The 19,454-nt window shown below is 34.8% G+C and overlaps 1 protein-coding gene across 3 annotated transcripts in view; it reads left to right on the top strand.

The window, feature by feature from the left end:
• Window positions 1–19,454, top strand: part of ZFYVE16 (zinc finger FYVE-type containing 16) — a 47,728-nt gene that overhangs the window by 10,764 nt on the left and 17,510 nt on the right. For all 3 annotated transcript variants that reach the window (XM_045796384.2, XM_045796383.2, XM_045796385.2), the window contains 9 exons: window positions 2,110–2,218; window positions 2,875–5,129; window positions 6,234–6,330; window positions 9,108–9,269; window positions 11,369–11,511; window positions 13,480–13,858; window positions 15,121–15,243; window positions 15,942–16,097; window positions 16,641–16,865. In XM_045796384.2, coding sequence (XP_045652340.2) covers window positions 2,149–2,218; window positions 2,875–5,129; window positions 6,234–6,330; window positions 9,108–9,269; window positions 11,369–11,511; window positions 13,480–13,858; window positions 15,121–15,243; window positions 15,942–16,097; window positions 16,641–16,865 — 3,610 coding nt within the window. In that variant the 5' untranslated portion in view covers window positions 2,110–2,148. The remainder of the gene's footprint in view (window positions 1–2,109; window positions 2,219–2,874; window positions 5,130–6,233; window positions 6,331–9,107; window positions 9,270–11,368; window positions 11,512–13,479; window positions 13,859–15,120; window positions 15,244–15,941; window positions 16,098–16,640; window positions 16,866–19,454) is intronic.

The following is a 19,454-nucleotide window of genomic DNA, read 5'->3' as shown; positions in this document are numbered from 1 at the left end:
TATAACCACAATTTAACAATGGAAATAAAAAAGTAATGTGCTTTGTTAGATTAGGATGACATACCACTGTTACTGAAAATTGTTCTGAAGTTTACCTGTTGCCAGCATAATTATTGTTCCTTTTAAGATGACCTTTTCCTAAGGGCTCAACTTTTGGAGTGCAAAAGTTTCACTATAGAGTGGCCACTTGTGAATTTCTCCTTATTTAAATGGCTTGGTATAATGAGTTACCTTTATCTGTTGAGTTGTGTTTTTTATCAGTTCTAGAAAAATTCCTAGCATTATCTTTTCAAGCATACTTATTTCATGCTCTCTATCTTCCGTATAGGACTCCATTCTCATGATGGATGATTTCTGCCATTCATGTCTCTTAACCTGTTATATTTTCCTCTTCCTTGTCTCTCTGGGCTGCATTTTAGGCCATTTCTTCAGTTAGGTTTTCCAGTCTATTCAGTTCTCTCTTAAGCTGTGTCTAATCTGTTTAACTCATCTTTAAAGTATCCTAATTTTTTTTCTGGACTTCAAGTGTTTTCAGTTCATGGCAATTATCTTGTAAAACCCGCTAATTTTTTCATTGTCTTTTATTCCTTACTTCCTACTCCTGTTCCTCACCCAAGGCAACTGTTCAAATGTGCTTCATAATGTATATCTTTTTATTTGTATGTATTATTGCAAAATTTGTATTGTTTTATTGAGTTTTACAAAGGTAACAGTGTGGAACAGATTAGAATTCTTTTTTTTTTTTTTTTTAAAGGTATTCGCCAAAGACAGTGTGAGGAACACTGCTGTAGAGTGTTCCACTTTCTGGATTTAGCTGATTGCTTTGTTTTGATATCACCTAATTTGTCCCTTTATGCTTGAATTTCCTGTAAATATGCAGTTATAAAAGCTTGATTAGATTCAGGTTCAGTTTTTTGGGGCAGGAATACATTATATGTAATGTCGTATCTTCCACACGAGGCACAAAATGTTTGGTTCTTCCACATTTATTGATGGTGAAATCGATCATTGGGAGTCAGATGTGTTTGTCTGTTCCTACTATTATAAAGTTATCCTCCAACCTTTCATCTAACACTTTTAGAATATATTGATAACTATTGCCTGGTCTGTTAATTGTAGTAAGGATTTCCAAGAGATAATTTTTAAAATTTTAATATCCATGTATATTTATTATTTGGAATTCTTATCTAAAGAACTTTCCCTTGGCAGCTACTTTATTATTCTAAAGTACATTTTGTAAATAAAGGGGAGGATAAATTACTGGCTCTTTTCCCTTAATGTATCAACTCTCAGAGTAATGAGTTTGTGCCCTGGCAACCCTCTAATGAGTGGTGTTATTTGTTTTTGTTTTTAGTATCATTATGATCTCTTGGTTTTTTATTTATTTGATTTGTGTTCAGTCCTTTGCAGCCTTCATTCATTTGGTGTTTGGTTGTCTCATTTAAGACAGTAGGAGCCCCTTCAACTAGGCTCCTTTGTCCTTTTGATTTTATCCCTTTAGTCACTGATAGATTCCTTTAAGGTGTCTCAGGCTCATTTTTGGAGTTCTTGCAACAGATTAGAGGTTTATCTACTTTATTCATAAAACTTTTTTGTACCTCTCTCATATATTCATATTCTGTTTAACTCCTGCTCTTAGCTTACTAGTCTTTAATCTTTCTTCTATTCTGATATAAGCATCTAAAGCTCTAAGCATTTGAAGTACCACTTCTGCTGAATCCCACAGGTTTTTGTATGAAGTATTTTTATTCATATGTAGTATATTTTATATTATTGTATTTTTGTATATTTGCATATGTATATTTGGTATATGATATAACTATTTTTAGCTTTCAATTATGAATTCTTCTTTGATTTATCTAACTTAAGTAACATGAGTTACTTAGATCTTTTAAAATTTACAGTAGTGTGTGTGGGTATGTTATGTTGTTAGAATTGGTTTTTGTGTCATTTTGTATATAAGGAGGCAATTTCCCCAACTAAATTGTAGCTTCCTCAAAGCAATTTATTTGTGTCTTTTTCCTGACTATGTTTCTTGGTATTCAGTAGATGGCATAATATTTATATATTAGAGAATTAGATGAACTATCATAGCTTTTTATTTTGTAGGTATATAAGGATTAAATTCTGAATAAGTCTACAAGTAGGATGGACAGTTATTTTAAAGCAGCAGTCAGTGACTTGGACAAACTCCTTGATGATTTTGAACAGAATCCAGGTTTGTTGGTTAATTTTTGCTACTAGTGAAATTTTTAAGTGTCTGTGATTCAGTTATCCCAGATATAGAGTACTCTTAGCAAAATTTGGTTTCAGTTTTGGTCACATGGTTATATTGTGTAAGATGTTCACATTTCATTATAACATACTAGTCTGTTCTTATACTGAATAGAACCAATAGCCAGAAATAGAAGTAAGGAAACTAGAAGTTTCCTCTACAGATACAAATTTACCTAAAAGAAAGACTTTTAAAATCAACATATGTGCCAGCTAAAAGCAGCTCAAAAACTTTACATAAATTGGTATTTCATTAATATGAGAGATGTTTTACTCATCTGATAATGAAGACTAGGAAACTAGAGAGAGAACCAAGAAGTTAGATTGTTTTTCAGTTCTTTCTCAGTCTGGTTTTTATAGTGTAACTGAATTATTTTGAGTGGAATTTCTATCACATTGTGACATCTACACTGAAAAGTAAAAGCCCCGAGTAGTTTAAATCTAAATAAAAATACTTTCGGAGGTTATTATCATTTTGTAACAGAGTAGTCTATTTGTGATCTAAACAAAAGTTTAGTTAGTTTAGGAGTCTTAAAAAACATACTTGTGATAATTTTGCTTTGGCTTTCCTAAATAACATTATATCTCTGTTTTAATTAGATGAACAAGATTATCTCCAGGATGATCAAAACACATATGATTCTAACCACTGTTCAGTTTCTTCAGAGTTGGCTTCCTCACAGCTGACTTCACTGCTACCGAAGGACCAACAATGTATCAATTGTTGTGCCTCATCAGAAACATGCTATGAAACAAATCAGATTTCCCTGAACAAAACACTTGAGGGACTAACTTCCATACAAAATGAAAAAAATGTAACAGGACTTGATCTCCTTTCTTCTGTGGATGGTGGCACTTCAGATGAAATCCAGCCTCTCTATATGGGACGATGTAGTAAGCCTGTTTGTGATCTGATAAGCGACATGGGTAACTTAGTTCATGTAACTAACAGTGAAGAAGATATTAAACAGTTATTGCCAGATGATTTTAAGTCTAGTGCAGATTCTTTGATTGGTTTGGATTTATCTTCAGCGTCAGAAACTCTTTGTGCTTCTTCAACAGACCGTGGTAATAATACTGTCAGAGAGGAACAGAATGATGTCAACTCTGAATTACAAAATAGAGAAATTAGTGAAGCTGAAGAATTGGGTATAAAAGTAGATACAACACCTTCAGATTCATGTAATTACAGTGTAAGAGAGAATTTAAAGGATAAAAAGATTTCTAATCAGTTAGAACCAGTTGTTGATTTTAACATGCCATCTGCTTTGACTCAACAAAGTCCCAAAATGTTTGATGCCAAAGACAGCCTACAACACAAGGACCAGCCATGTGAACTACTGAAAGCCGATAACTGTTTGGTAAAAGAGGAAGTAGATGTGGCAGTCATAGCTGCCACAGAATGTTTAAAAGGAGGAGACCATACAAATGCTTTGCCTTGCAGTTTTTCAGAAAATGAAGATTTATACTTAAATGATTCAAATACAAAAGATGAAAATTTCAAATTACCTGACTTTTCCTTTCAGGAAGATAGGACTGCTATTTTTCTCAAACAATCTGCAAAAGAAGGCTCAAGAGATGTAGATCGTAAAGATAATCAAGATGTAATTCAGGATTCCTCTCCAACTCTAAATGTTTCAGGTGAAGAGATATACTCCTCACTGACCTGTCTTCCAGTACCTGGGTCTTTGTGTGGATCATTAATTGAAAGTAAAGCACATGGTGATTGTTTACCGCAGAATGAACATAAAGATAGCATACAAGATGCAGTGCCAGTGCCTGAAGAAATACAGAAGAGTGTTATTCTGGGTGGCGAACCATTGGAGGAGACTGATCTTTTGAAACAGGAAAAATGTAAAAACATAACTGAACAGGTGGGAAATAAGAAGGAAGAGTCCAGCCAGATGGTAATCAGAGTTGAGTCTTTAGATCACCCTGGTAACACAAATTCTTCTGCAGCTACAGAATCTCAGATGGAGCTTTCTGGTGCTAATGCCCCAGAGTTTCCTGATCATTGTGAAGGTCTCCTTTTTTCAAGCAGTGATATTGATGGGCAAGACTTAGATTACTTCAATATTGATGAAGGCATGAAAAGTGGTGCACTAATTAGTGATGCTGAACTTGATGCCTTTCTGACTGAACAGTATCTTCAGACTAGTAACATAAAATCGTTTGAAGAAAGTGTAAATGACTCAAAATCTGAAATGAATCAGATAGACATGAAAGGCCTAGATGATGGGAATGTCAATAATATGTATTTCAATGCTGAAACAGGCGCTACTGGAGAAAGTCCTGGCACTAATATGATTTGTGAAACAGTTGATAAACAGAATACAACAGAAAATGGTGGCCTTTCTTTAGGGGAAAAAAATACAATTCCAGTTGAACAAGGGTTATCTAACAGTAAATCTGAGATTACGAATGAAGTATCAGTCTCTGATATTAACAGTCAATCTGTTCATGTTGGAGGGGCCAGACCAAAGCAATTGTTTAGCATTCCATCAAGACCAAGGGGTTCAAAAGAACCAAATAAACCAGATGTTCCAAATATGCCTGAAAGTGAGCCCAGCATAGCAAATATGATTGTTCCAACCACTTGTACTACCGATTCTACAACTGATCCTCAGGTTAGCTTCAACTCTAATTACATCGATATAGAAAGTAATTTTGAAGGTGGATCCACTTTTGTAACTGTGAATGAAGAATCTCTACCTGTAAACACTTGCAAAGAAGGCCTGGTTTTGGGCCAGAAACAACCTACTTGGGTTCCTGATTCAGAAGCTCCAAACTGTATGAACTGCCAAGTCAAATTTACTTTTACGAAACGGCGACACCACTGCCGAGCATGTGGGAAAGTAAGTTATAAAAATCTTTGTCTTTTTTTCTTTTGAGACATTTTAAATGAAATTTAATGTGACAAAAAAGCTGATTAATAGGTGATTAAAAGTTTTGGCTAGTTTAAAATAATTTTTTACCTACATGGAGATATATAAATCACTGTCATATTTAGATTGCTTGAGGGTAAATAAATGTCACCTTGTCATGAGTATGATGTATGGGGAAATGAGGAATGCTCATTACTAGTTTTTGTGAAATCTAAGAATATGTCTTTATCCCTCTAACATTAACACATGAGATGTCCCAAATTCAGTCATATCCCCCTGTATCATTGAATTAATTCCAAGACCACTCTGCAGTTAGTGTTATAGTCTATATCTAGGGAGAAAAAAGGAAATTGGCTGCCACAAGGTTCAGAATGCTGAAGCTGACCTTGTTTGCATTCTGACTCCCTTGTCTATAAACTCTAAGGGTTGCCTACAGAAATAACATTGCATTTTTCATTCAGCAATTTTCAGTATTAGGTTGGTCTCAGATCAACCCTCCTCTTCTTTAGAAAAATAATAACATTCTACTTTTAAAAGTTTTAAATAAAGGACCACAGAAAACTTTTTCAACTATAAACATATTCATTAAAGAAAATTTTTGTTCTTTTCCAATTAACAGAATTGATTTAAAGGAATTCTCCTTGTCTGAGACACAATTTTAAATTGCAGAAACGTCATTGAAGTAAAACAAATAAAAAAGAATCATTTTAATAACTTCCTATGATTATAGTGATTAGAAAAATTATTTATGTGGGGCGCCTGGGTGGCACAGCGGTTAAGCATCTGCCTTCGGCTCAGGGCGTGATCCCGGCGTTCTGGGATCGAGCCCCACATCAGGCTCCTCTGCTATGAGCCTGCTTCTTCCTCTCCCACTCCCCCTGCTTGTGTTCCCTCTCTCGCTGGCTATCTCTGTCTCTGTCAAATAAATAAATAAAATCTTAAAAAAAAAAAAATTATTTATGTAATCAGAAAAATGGTGTTTGGTTAATTAGATTTTGGGCATCCTCTCCCCTGCCTTCCATAGGTATAAACATGCTGGACACAAAACCAAATTTGATATTTTATTCTTTATAGGTATTTTGTGGTGTCTGTTGTAATAGGAAGTGTAAACTACAATATCTAGAAAAGGAAGCAAGAGTATGTGTAGTCTGCTTTGAGACTATTAGTAAAGGTGAGTATTAACCTGACATATTTTCTTCCAGTAATTGAATATATCTTAAAAACATTTGGATTGTGACAAAGATAAACTTCTTTATTTTCTTAAGGCGAGGACCTAGTGTTGACTTATCTGGCTTAGGTGGGACATCCCATGGCTTGGTTTCTCTTCTTTTTGTTCTACTCTCACAATTAATACTACCAGTCTGGAAAGGAAGCATTCAGTTTCTGGAGTGGCAGTTCATTAACTTTTAACAGGTACCAAGTCCCTAAATGCTGCATTTCATCTGCCTATTTGTTTTGTCATCATCATTGTCATCTTTGTCATCTTAATCTAAACATTTATAGAATACTTAACAATAAGTAGAATTCAGTGTTATAAATTAATAGCATAAGGCAAGATAATAGTTCCCACCTTTTTGAAAATTATACCCTAAGATGGGAATACAAAATAAGGTAATAATATTTATGATTTTATAGATTAGTTCATAGGACTGTCACAGTATTGGCACATTTTTGTCTCATATATTTTTTCCCTGCTCAGTTTTAGAATTTTGTTTGTATGTATTTCCCATTGTTTCTGGCTCTCTACCTTAGCTACCATTATCAGCAATAATCTTGGTGGTCTTATTTGTGTTCTCACAGAGTGTGTGTGTGTATGTGTGTGTGTGCATTGTATTGTGTTTTTTTTTTTCCCTCAAATAAACATTTGCTTTTTTGGTACTTCTTGGCATTTTCAAAGATTTGTTGACAGTTTAATACCCAGCAAATAATACTTGGGACTTTTCAATACCAGACCTGTATACTAGCTCAGGTGGTGCTTCCTGTTAGCCAGGAGAATAAATACTTGATAATAATTTGTTTTTCTCTTTTGAATGAAGATAAATTTTTTCAGCAATTCTCCAAAAAAGCTCTGATGTGAGTCTATTAGCCTGAGGTAAGCTGCTTTTCTCCCTGCTGTTGACCTCTGCTATCTGGAAGATAATAGAGTGTAAACTTTTTATATTTCCATCTTACCAACATTGTGTATGAAGAGGTTAGTTTAAGACTTTATAGTTTTGTTTTTTCCTGTGCTGTTTCAGTAGCTTAGAAGCCTGCTGGGGCTGTTAGCCAGACAACCTGCTAGAACTCAGAAATATGAGAGCAAGTTCCCACACAATTCTCTCTCCCCACTTGAAAAATAAATAGCCATGATGATTTGAAACATTATTTGAGTTGACAGGTCAGATTTTTGGGTGAACATTAAAACATTTTGACTGTAAGTTTCCAGGAGAGGAGAAAATACAGTCATTAAAAAGACTCAGTAGGATGTTGAGATCGTGCTTTGGTTTATTAAAGAAAATATCTTGGAATGAATTTGGTTATCTAGTTATCTGTTTTATTTATTGTGTTATGATATCTTATAGCATGTATGGTCTATTTAACACTAATTTGTATACCACAAAAAAACAAACACAAGTTATTTTAATATCAACCTTAGGGTTGAAGATGGTAGAAGTGATCATTTAAAATAATGTTATTAAATAAGATGAGAAAGATGGCTCAAGAGTTGTAAGACAAATTCCATGAAGGATTAAAAGAATAGTTTAATTAGAGATTATGGATAATGAGGAAGTTGTGCTGAGACTATATAAGTTTCAGGGAAGCCTGCATGTGAGTGCCATTAGGTAGATCTGGGGCAAGTTGGGTATTACTCAAAACCAGGAGTAAGATGTATAGATTTTATTTGGTGAGTTGGAGCCATTTCATGAGAGTGCTATCATTCAGTGCCATTCAGTGGCACTTGAGGAAGATTACTTTAGCAGTGGCAATATCTATAGCAGATTGGTTTGGAGAAAGGATGAGGGGAGAGCTACCAGTGCTGTTCCATGTCATTTGGATGAAAAATCATTCAGCAATATTCAAGCACTATTTTGCATGTTGGAGCTCCAGCTATGGACAGAATATATTCCTGTTCTTATGGAGCTTTTTATTTCATGGAGCTTAGGAATGCGGGGAGAGGTGGACAGTAAGCAAAGAGAATACCAGATGGTGATAATATCCTAAATTAAAGTAAGAGGGTATAAGAGAGATAGATAGTAACAGATTGGTGGCAAGAGATAGTATTTTTTAATGGTAGGCAGAGTTAGGCTTTATGATAATATAACATGTGAGCAGAGACCTGAAGTGAGAGAATAAAACTATGTGAGTGTTTATGGGAAGAACAGTCAAAACAGAGAACAGCGAGAGCAAAGATTGTGCTAGGAGAGTGCTTGCTTGACTTGTTGAAGAACCAGGAGGCCTAGATGGCTGGATCATAATGAACAGGTGGGATAGTAGTGAGAGATGAGGTCAGAGAGCTAAGTGGGAAGGCGGAGGAGGTAGGGATATAGATTATGTAGGGTTTTGTGAGCCACTTTAACAACTGAAATCTTCACTCCTCTTGGGAAGCCATTAAAAAATTCTAAACAGAGGAAGGATGTGATAGGGTTTATGTCTTAAGGGAATCACTCTGAACTGTGTTGAAAATAGACTTATAGGGGTACAAGACAAAAACAAAGACAGTCATATTAAATAACAGTTACTTAGTAGGTAAACATATGCTAAATATAATAGTGAAATAAGTAATTGGTAGCTTATACTGAAGTGGAGTGCTGCCAACTGGAGTAAGGACATTATCTTTGCCAAGTGCCACTGCTTTTTCTTGCTTAGCCGTTGATTTCTTTCTCCTCACAACTTGAAAAATAGGTAACTTATAATTTGCTTTGAAGCTCAAAAGTATTTTAACATTTTAATATTTTTTCATCTTTCTAGCTCAGGCTTTTGAAAGGATGATGAGTCCAACTGGTTCTAATCTTAAATCTAATCATTCTGATGAATGTGCCACCATCCAGCCTCTTCAGGAGACTCAAACATCCAGTATACCTTCACCTACAACTTTACCGATCTCAGCACTTAAACAACCAAATGTTGAAGGTAAATGGAAGAAAATGCTATGTCTTAGACTGGAGATAATTTTTTAATGGAATTTCTAGTTTGATAAGATTTAGTGAGGACAGAGAGACCAGACTAAATATCAGAAGGAATTTGGTACAGGGAGCTGGTACGTATGTGTGTTAGAAGGTTAGAAGAGCAAAAGAGGTGTGTTCAAGTGACTCAGATTACTAACTACAGGAAACAACCGCTACTCCTAGGGTTGGAGTAATGAAAGGTGAAAGGCAATATTCTAGAACTCAGTTCAGAAATACTAAGAGGTGTTTGGTTCTCAGACCTGGGATTCAGGGTGTGACTGGTGTGATTTCTGGAAGAACACCAAATAGCAAATGCTGGAACCATCAAGGCGCTTCATAGGACTGGTGTTCAGTTTAATGAAGGAGTATTCCAGACTTGATTTTCAGAGTACTGCAAATCACAGGGCATGCACCTATATCTGGTGGTACTGCTGCTGCAAGGATCCTAGCAGGAACTAGAAACAGAATTCTTTCTCTTCCTACCTTCCAGTCTCCCACCAATGCTATTGGCAGAATGTGACTAGAGCCAACCAGCAAAGGGGTCTGAAAGTTGCACTTTCTAGACTTTGGCCCAGCATCAAAGAGAACCTTATAGAAGGGTGGGCTTGAGTTTGAGAGACAATAGGTAAATAACTGGCATGCCTCCCTTTCTTTAAAAATCGGTTTTTAAATGTATAGTTTACCATAATAAATATGTTTTTTTAAGTCTATTTAAAAATTTTGGGGCTCTCTGTCCTTTTTTTTTAATCTGCTGTAGTAAAGCTTGTGTACCTTTTTTTTTTTTTTTAAGATTTATTTATTTATTTTAGAGAGTGAGAGAGTGAGCAAGCAGGGTACGGCCAGAGAGAGAGAGAGAATCCTGAAGCAGATGCCCTTCTAGGTGTGGAGCCCAAAGTGGGCTTGATCTCAGGCCCCTGAGATCATGACCTGAGCCAAAACCAAGAGTTGGCTGCTTAAATGACTGAGCCACACAAGCACCCCAAGCCTGTGGACATTTTTAAATACAAACAATTAGTCTCTATCTTGCTAAAAAATAACTGTAAATGTCAGTTAAAAACAGATTCAGATACTTCTGATAATTACTTTGGATTTCAGTTTATCTCAATATACTATTTTCTGTTTGTCATTATAACTTAGGTAAGGAGATTCAGCATATATGGTTGTATGTTACAGCTCTAAAATGAACAAATATGCTTTAAAAATAGTGGCATGTTCTCTTACATCGACATCCAAATTACTAAATTATAAAAGTATTGCAAATATATGAAAGATACCTTACTTAGTATGTCTACCTATATTGCAAAAATTGTATGTAATTCCAATTTTCTCAATGTTTATCTGTATTATATTCTGGAAGGTAGATGTTGATCCTTTGATTTTTATATTGTCCTAAAACTGTCTGGCAGCTGTTTTCATAACCTTCCTCTGTGGATGCTTTGTAACAAAAGAGAACACATATTTATGCTGATATCTAGTTATTTCCTCCAAATTTGGGAGGAAAATATTAATAAAGTTCAATATCCACGTTATAAGAACAAAAAATATCATGCTTCTCTTATTAAGTACATTAAAAATAAGAAATGACCTATTTTAAATAAAGAATTTTAATAAAATGACCTCTGATGAACAAGTGATCCTGTTTACTTTTTTAGACTTTTTATACTTCTTTCTGTTCTTTGCATGTTTTTTTTGCTTATCTGTCATGCTCCGGTCTACATTTTTCCACCTTGTGCCGTAGTCTTTAAATTTTATTCATTCTTCACTCACTAGTAGTACAGGCTTTAAATCTGCTCCCAGTGTCTTAAAGATATAACCTCTCCTGTCCACTCTTTTTCTGCATATGTGATTCCTAGAGTTACTCCTGCCTTTTGTATAAATTGGGAAAAGACTTCCATTCCGGCTAGATGAATCACAAAAGGCCGCTTCTCTAGGCCTTTGCAGCCCTGAGAAGGCAGATCTTGTCAGTGGATAGCAAAAAGGTTTTGAAAACATTTCTGAGTTGATTTAGTATTAAATCCTTGCAGTAGACCAAATTCAAGTGCTTTACTTTTTAACTGATTCTAGGATTATGCTCCAAAGAACAGAAGAGAGTATGGTTTGCAGATGGTATACTGCCCAATGGTGAAGTTGCAGATACAACAAAATTATCATCTGGAAGTAAAAAATGTTCTGAAGACATGAGTTCTCTCTTACCTGATATGCCCTTGGTAAGGAATCTAAAGAATGATTTGTTGATTTAATAACATTTTATTTTAAGTATATTTTGTAGTGTGATTATTAGAGTACTTTTTTTTTTTTAATGCTGTGAGCTTCCTAAAATGACAAATATATGATGTAGTGAATGTATTTTAGATTTTACCTTTTTTAATGTCAGTTTAGGGTAATGATTCTCAAACTTACTGGTCTCAGGACCCTTTTATGCTCTTAGAAGTTATTGAGAACTTGAAAGAGCTATAGATTATGTGGGTTATACCTAGTAATAATTACTATATTAAAATTGTGTGGGGTGCCTAGGTGGCTCAGTTGGTTGAGTGTCCAACTCTGGATCTCAGCTCAGGTCTTGATCTCAGGGTCGTGAGTTCCAGCCCTGCATTGGGCTCCATGCTGGGCATGGAGCCTACTTAAAAAAAAAATAAATAAATAAATCCATTTAATTAATTAAATTAAAATTGAGGAAAAAATTAAAAATTAATTTAAAAATTAATGTTTATTAATAGAAATAATTTATGAGACATTTTAAAACAGTTTAGTGAGAGGAATAACATTGTTTTACATTTTTGCAAAATACTTTGATGTCTGGCTTAATAAAAGATTCTCATGTCTGCTTCTACACTGAGTCTGTTGTGATATGTTGTTTTTGGGTAAATTATATGAAGAAAATCCTCAGACCTCACTGACTCCCTGAAAGGGTCTTGGGGACCTCAGAGAACCCTGACCCACATTTTAAGAACCCCTGGTATATGGAAATAGAACTGAGATTTAGTAATTTAATTTAGACTAATATTTGTTTAATGATTTTCAAACATTCAGTAAAGTATCTGATAGTGGTATTTATGTTTGCATTTACACAAATGTGCTAAATGTTAAATAAAAGATATGTAATACAGAATCCCAGCCCACTAAGAACTTTCATTGTAAAGTAGCAAAATATTCATAGAAGCAAGTATTCATACATGAAACGGGAATGCTTTTATTCAGTAAACAGATATTTATTGAGCATCTACTCTGTGCCAGTTACCTGGTTTATCCTGGGTGTATACACTAGACAAGATCGGTATGTATCCTGCTCTGTTTCACATACCATATAAACGTATGCTGTTTTTCAGGGTTCATGAGCTAGAATTTATAAATAGCCCTAATTACCACAAGCACCTACCCTCAATTGATATATTTTTTTTTTAAAGATTTTATTTATTTATTCGACAGAGATAGAGACAGCCAGCGAGAGAGGGAACACAAGCAGGGGGAGTGGGAGAGGAAGAAGCAGGCTCACAGCGGAGGAGCCTGATGTGGGGCTCGATCCCAGAACGCTGGGATCACGCCCTGAGCCAAAGGCAGACACTTAACCGCTGTGCCACCCAGGCGCCCCCCTCAATTGATATTTTAACAAAATGAAAGTTCTAAACAGTCTAATAAGTTTTACTTGAGTTCATAAATACTTCTCATTTAATACTAACTCAGGTTTGGCCAGTTTAAAAAGAAAGGGGCTTTATTGAAGCTGGCTTGAAGTGTTTATTAGTGGTTACTATTGAGGAATACACCTACCACTCTGCTTCCTAACCATTCCCCTTCCTGCCTTGCCCCCTGATCTGTCCCTTGCTACCTTTCCTGATTCAAGGCTTTTTGGCTGTTGTCAGAAGGGGAGTTGGGTTAAACTTTGTTTGCTTACTGTGTGATATGGTATACAGGATACTGAAGTTCTCCTTGCCTCCTTTTAAGTCATTAAGACCTACTCAAGTATATGATATGGTAAAGCTCAGCCTTACTCTTCTGAATTTAAAGGAACAAAATGGTACTGTTTCTTGGCAAATTTGGCTTTTGAAGAGTTCCTGAGGCCATCTTGGTTTTGTTTATTCTTATTAAAAAGGTGTCTTTGGCTATAGAGATCAACATTTCACAGTTGAACAGAGAATATGAACTGATGGTTTTTTTCTTTTTAATTCCATATCTTACAGACAGTAAACACAGTGGATCATGCCCATTCTACTACAGCGGAAAAAGCAAACAATGAGATAGGAGATATTACAAGAAATGAGATAATTCGGAGTCCTATTTCTCAGGTTCCATCTGTGGAAAAACTGCCTATAAACACAGGAAGCGAGGGGTTACCTACTTCTTGTTCTTTTACACTAAATGATGACGTTTTTGCAGAAGTTGAGGGACCACCTAGTCCTACTGGTGTCTTAGTTCACAGCAATTTACCTGTTGCTAGTACTTCAGATTATAGGTTACTGTGTGGTATTGACAAGAATGTTTGCAATAAGATTAGTCTTCTACCTAATGATGAGGACAGTTTGCCCCCTCTTCTGGTTGCATCTGGAGAAAAGGGATCAGGTAGGATAATAGTTATTTAAATTTAAAAAAGAGGGTTTTCTTCCTTCCTTCCTTTTTTTTTTTTTTTTTTGAAAGAATGTATTGGTGAATTTTGTGATGTATGAAATGCATATTTTAAGCTGAGACAATTTGGTTGAAATATGTACTACAGTTTGGTATCTTTAGTTTACAAAAAGTCTTGTTATGTGAAACCAAATTCTGAAAAGATCTGAACTTTTGAGTTGAATGAATATGACTCATTTATCTCATCTTGAGTTCCTAATTTAGAATGAGGCAAAAGTTTAGTTTGACAGGGAAATTCGTACACTTTTAATCCTGAACATATTTCCATTGTATTAGAGTTTTAACTCCATATCATTTTTTTCTCAGCGTCCCCACTCCATACCTTTTTTTTTTTTTTTTTTTTGAAGGAGCAAAGTGCCTGATGAAGAGAGTATTGGATTGGACAGCAAAGCTAGGAATTTTAGTTTCTCATCTACTTAATACACCTGTGACTTGAAGCATGTGATTGAATCTCTTTGGGCTTCAGTTTCCTATGTAAAAGATGAGAACTTATTTGATCTCTAAGGTCCTTTCCAAGCTGGAGATTCTGGCTAGCTCCCACCTCAGAGTAGTTCCTTAGGAATACAGCCTTGTCACCCTTGCTGCGTCCCTCAACCTGAAATGATTATGTTCTGTGCATGATAATATAGGGGAATGAAGTTGGGATCTTTGTTCTGTCACTGGGAGCTATTTCATGAACCTAGCTATAGTGGCAGAAATACCTTAAGCCCTATACTTCACATGCCATACATATTTTCCTGTTGATTGTCAAGATCCTTTTTTGACATTTGGTCAGTGACATAGGGCATATGGCAGCAAGTGGTATGTACAGCCTGAGTCTAGACTACTTTAAGAGTTGCAAAGTTCAGAATTTATGGAGTGGCTGGCAGTCTAGAATCTAATTTACAAAAATGCTTGTTTTAAAATTGTACAGGGCTAAAATTGTATAAATATGCTATTTAATCAACATATTTGCATATATACTATATATAATATATCAGGATTTATATGTATTACAGTGTTAGTACCTTTAGGTAAGTAGAAAAGTAAAAATGAGGATGTAATAGTTGTGCAGGGTATTAACTGATTTTTATGAAATGGATTTGCTTTTGTTATTAAATTTTGATCAAGCCATTGATGGATTTATAAATCTTTTTTTTATTGCAAGCATATTTAACAGGAAGTCATATTCTAACTAATATATTACTTTCATCATTTAGTGCCTGTAGTAGAGGAACACCCATCTCATGAGCAGATCATTTTGCTTCTTGAAGGGAAAAGTTTTCGTCCTGTTACATTTGTCCTAAATGCTAATCTACTGGTGAATGTCAAGTTAGTATTTTGTAAGTAATGATTGATCTTTCTTTGCCTAATTGGTGTGTAGGATTTCTGAAATTAATTAAATTTTGACTGGCAACCATGAAAAGTAAGCAGCATTGGATGTTGATTTGTCAGCCACATATGAATATAGATTTTGCAAATTTATATTCAGTGGGACTTAAAACCTTAAAGATTTTTACTAGTGTTCTTCATTTAGTCCTAGGTTAAGGATATGGGCTCCTAGCTATACCTGATGTTCATCATACAATTGACTGTATTTCATACAGCTTTTAGATAAATTAAAACTTGCTAATTAAGCAAGAATCTTGATTTAGTAGCAATAAAGATAGTTTTAAAGTAAGTGACATGTGACCTAATTAAAAGTAAGGAAGTAAATAATCCTCAGTACTCATCAATGAATCTTTCAGCTTTTCATTCTCTGAAACAAACTTGATTCTTACCCACTACATTTCAGCATATTAGTGTATCTTTTATTTTTATTTTTATTTTAGTGTTATTTATTAATTGACTCCATAAGATAGTTTTTCATCCTTTCTCTTTTTTGCATTAATCTCACACAATTCAATTTAAATTTTTTTTTGTGAGGAGAACTGGGAAAATAAGAAATGTGAAAAGTTGTGCTTCATGCAAAGGACAACTATATTAGTTTCTTTGGTTAACAGAAGTTGACATTCATAGTTATATGCTTTTATCACTTAAGATTCCTCAGACAAATACTGGTACTTCTCAACCAATGGACTGCATGGCTTGGGACAGGCAGAAATTATTATTCTGTTATTATGTTTGCCAAATGAAGATACTATTCCAAAGGACATCTTCAAACTATTCATCACCATCTATAAGGATGCTCTAAAAGGTATAGCATTTTAATTTGAACTGTTCGGGGGGGGGGTAAATTAATTAAAGGCATTTATGCTTTTGGCTATGCTAACTGTACTAAAGATTTATTTTGTGAAGAGATTGCTAATTTCTTAAAAGATCTTAGTCATCATTTTCAGTCTCCTTAAATCTAGCATTTTATGTGATTAGTGTTTTTACACAGTTTTTTAATTTTAAAAATGGAAATAGATTTGCCTTCTTGATTTTATACGTGTCTATATACCTATCTGTGTAAGACTGGGGGAGACATGATGAATTTTCACATGGTCATGCAGTAAAGAGAAAAATTTAAAACCACCTATGGTTAGAAACATTTTCAAATTTTTATTCACAATTCCCAACCTCCAGGAATAACTGAGCTTTGTGCACACAAGTTATTCAATAGATGCTTCTTTAAGTGTGGAAATAAGAAAAAAAAATCCACATTGCTGTTATTTAAGAAAGTTTATACTGCAACATTCAGACTCAGAATGCCTTTTAAAACTACTTAAATTCTTTTTATTAATGATTTTATTTCCAGGAAAATACATAGAAAACTTGGACAATATTACTTTTACTGAGAGTTTTCTCAGTAGTAAGGATCATGGAGGATTTCTGTTTATTACACCTACTTTTCAGAAACTTGATGATCTCCTGTTACCAAGTAATCCTTTTCTTTGTGGAATTCTTATTCAGAAGCTAGAGATTCCCTGGGCAAAGGTTTTTCCTATGCGCTTAATGTTGAGACTGGGTGCAGAATATAAAGGTAAGTTTTAGAATAATAAGTTAAATCATATAGATTCAGATGTAGTAAATGTAAAATAAGAATTTCAGGGATATCATTAAAATCGATGTTTAATTGATTTAAGGGGACTACTTTTGTTTTGATATACTTTCAAAATTCCAAGACAGCCCTCCTCTACTACCAAATGATTGTTTAGACAACCTTGGTATGTCATGAAGTTTCTTGATGTTCATAATTATATTAACTTACCTTAAAAAATTTTGTTTTTACATCTCAGAACCAAATATAGAAAACATTGAGAAGTTTTCTTAAAAGCATGTATGTAGGGAGTTCATTTTGTTATGATGGTAAATGATTTTCCCTCTGAATTTGTGTACATCATAAAGCCAAACACAAAGGATTGTGAAATAATGGTCCCAGTTTATGTATGGTTATTTCTAAGTTGAAATCATTTTTAATGTTAAAATTTTTGAATTCCCACCCTTTATCCTTGAGTTTTTTCAAGAAATTATTTATTTATTACATGTAAAGTATATCTAATGAAGTTTTAGGCATTTGATTCCAATAGAATTAAATAGGTATTTTCTTGGAGGAAAATTAAATGGAGGGGATTTATAAAATTTATAAAATATTTCAAAGTGGACAAATTCAGTGAAAGATATAAATCTCTCTCTTTGGCAAATTTATCAAACTCTTTGATTTTGTGGGGGAGGTTTTTACCATTTAGGGTTTTTTGGGTTTTTTTTTTTGAGATTTGTTAATTTTAGAGAGAGGGGAGGGGGCAGTGCATGGAAGCCAAGGGAGGGGCAGAGGGAGACAGAGAATCTTTTTTTTTTTTTTAATGATTTTTTATTATATTATGTTAGTCACCATACAGTACATCCCCGGTTTCCGATGTAAGGCTCGATGATTCATTAGTTGTGTATAACACCCAGTGCACCATGCAATACGTGCCCTCCTTACTACCCATTACCAGTCTATCCCATTCCCCCACCCCCCTCCCCTCTGAAGTCCTCAGTTGAGACAGAGAATCTGAAGCAGACTCCCCACTGAGCGTGGAGCCCAGCTCTGGGCTTGATTTCACAACCCTGAGATCATGACCTGAGCTGAAACCAAGAGTTGGATGCTTAACAATTGAGCCACCCGGGTAGCCCACCATTTAGGATTTAAATATGTGATACTGTTGTGTAAAAAGTATCAAAATTTTAATTTCATCTCAGGTTTTTTACTGTGTAAACTACAGAGCTTAGAAAAGTTTATTTTGCCTCAAGTGTTTCATCCATTCAGCCTGATATTTTGTCTCTGCTATAAATATTTGAATGCTATTTTTATGGAAAGTTAGGTCAATATATAATCTTAAGTCATTATGGAACATATAATTTATAAGTTTGGCCAGTATATTGGTATCACTTCTAGATTTTCTCACACACAAAGAAGGAAAATCATGGAGCAATTTCTGGGACTTCTCAAAAGATCACAGGAGTTGGAGCTGCAAAGCTATGATAGCTGTTTAGTGATGATGAAGATAAAAATCACGAATTATACAGGTTTTTCCCACTATCCGAAAGTAGAACATTCCTGTGAAACGTTTTGTATGCCAAAATGGCATAAAGCAAAGAAACCATTACCATTTCTTTTTTGTTGTTGTTTAAAGATTTATTTATTTGAGAAGGTGAGGGGCAGAGAGAGGAACACAAGCATACTCTGCACTGATCATGGAGTCAGATGCGGGACTCCATCTCAAGACCCATGAGATCACGACGTGAGCTGAAACCAAGAGCTGAATGCTCAGCTGACTGTGCCACCCAGGCACCCCAACCAGTACCCTTTCATAAACACAAAAAATCTGTTTCTTATTTCTTTCAGTTGGTGAAAATAGTTACTAACACAGGTCTTTTGTAAAAGCAAAGTGGTATAAAGCAGACTTTTGGTTGGGAGGAAACCTGTACATAGAAATTAATTAGTCTTAGCTATTTTTGAATTCATTGGGTAATGTTGAATTTTAGATATACTGACATTTTGATGTTATTGTTGGCCATGCGTCTAGATACAAACTTGGAAATGTGATGTGTGTGTATATGTGTTTGTTAGAGATAATGTATGTATGGAAGATTTAATGGCAAAAGTTAAAGTCCCAAGATTAAAGATTGAAAATAATGGTCTGAAATTAGATTATCTAGACTTACATTGAGACCATTTGGAATATCATTCACTGTTGTATGAGGTCCTTTATAACTCTGACAGAATGTCTTTCTAAGTCATAACCTTTTGAAAATACTGTTTCAAATAAATTACCTCAATCAAGTTGTAAAGGATGTTCCCTCATTCATAAAAGATGGAGTAAAAGGCATCATTTATCTTAATCATATCTTATCATTTTAATGTCTTTTACCACTAATGTCCTATGTTTTTTTTCCAGTCTGCACCCTCTGTCCTCTAAATAACATAGTTGTCCTTTTAAAATAAAAACTCAAAAATAGGGGTGCCTGGGTGGCTTGGTCAGTTAAGCATCAGCCTTCGGCTCTGGTCGTGATCTTGGGGTCCTGGAATCAAGCCCCATGTTGGGCTCCTTGCTCAGCAGGGAGTCTGCCTCTTCCTCTGCTCTTCCCC

The sequence above is a fragment of the Ursus americanus genome, chromosome 5, assembly GCF_024610735.1.
Source record: "Ursus americanus isolate L20-20 chromosome 5, mUrsAme1.1.p, whole genome shotgun sequence".
Lineage (NCBI taxonomy): Eukaryota > Metazoa > Chordata > Mammalia > Carnivora > Ursidae > Ursus > Ursus americanus.
Note: the sequence above shows the minus strand (reverse complement) of the source record. Positions and strands in the feature narration are given on the sequence as shown.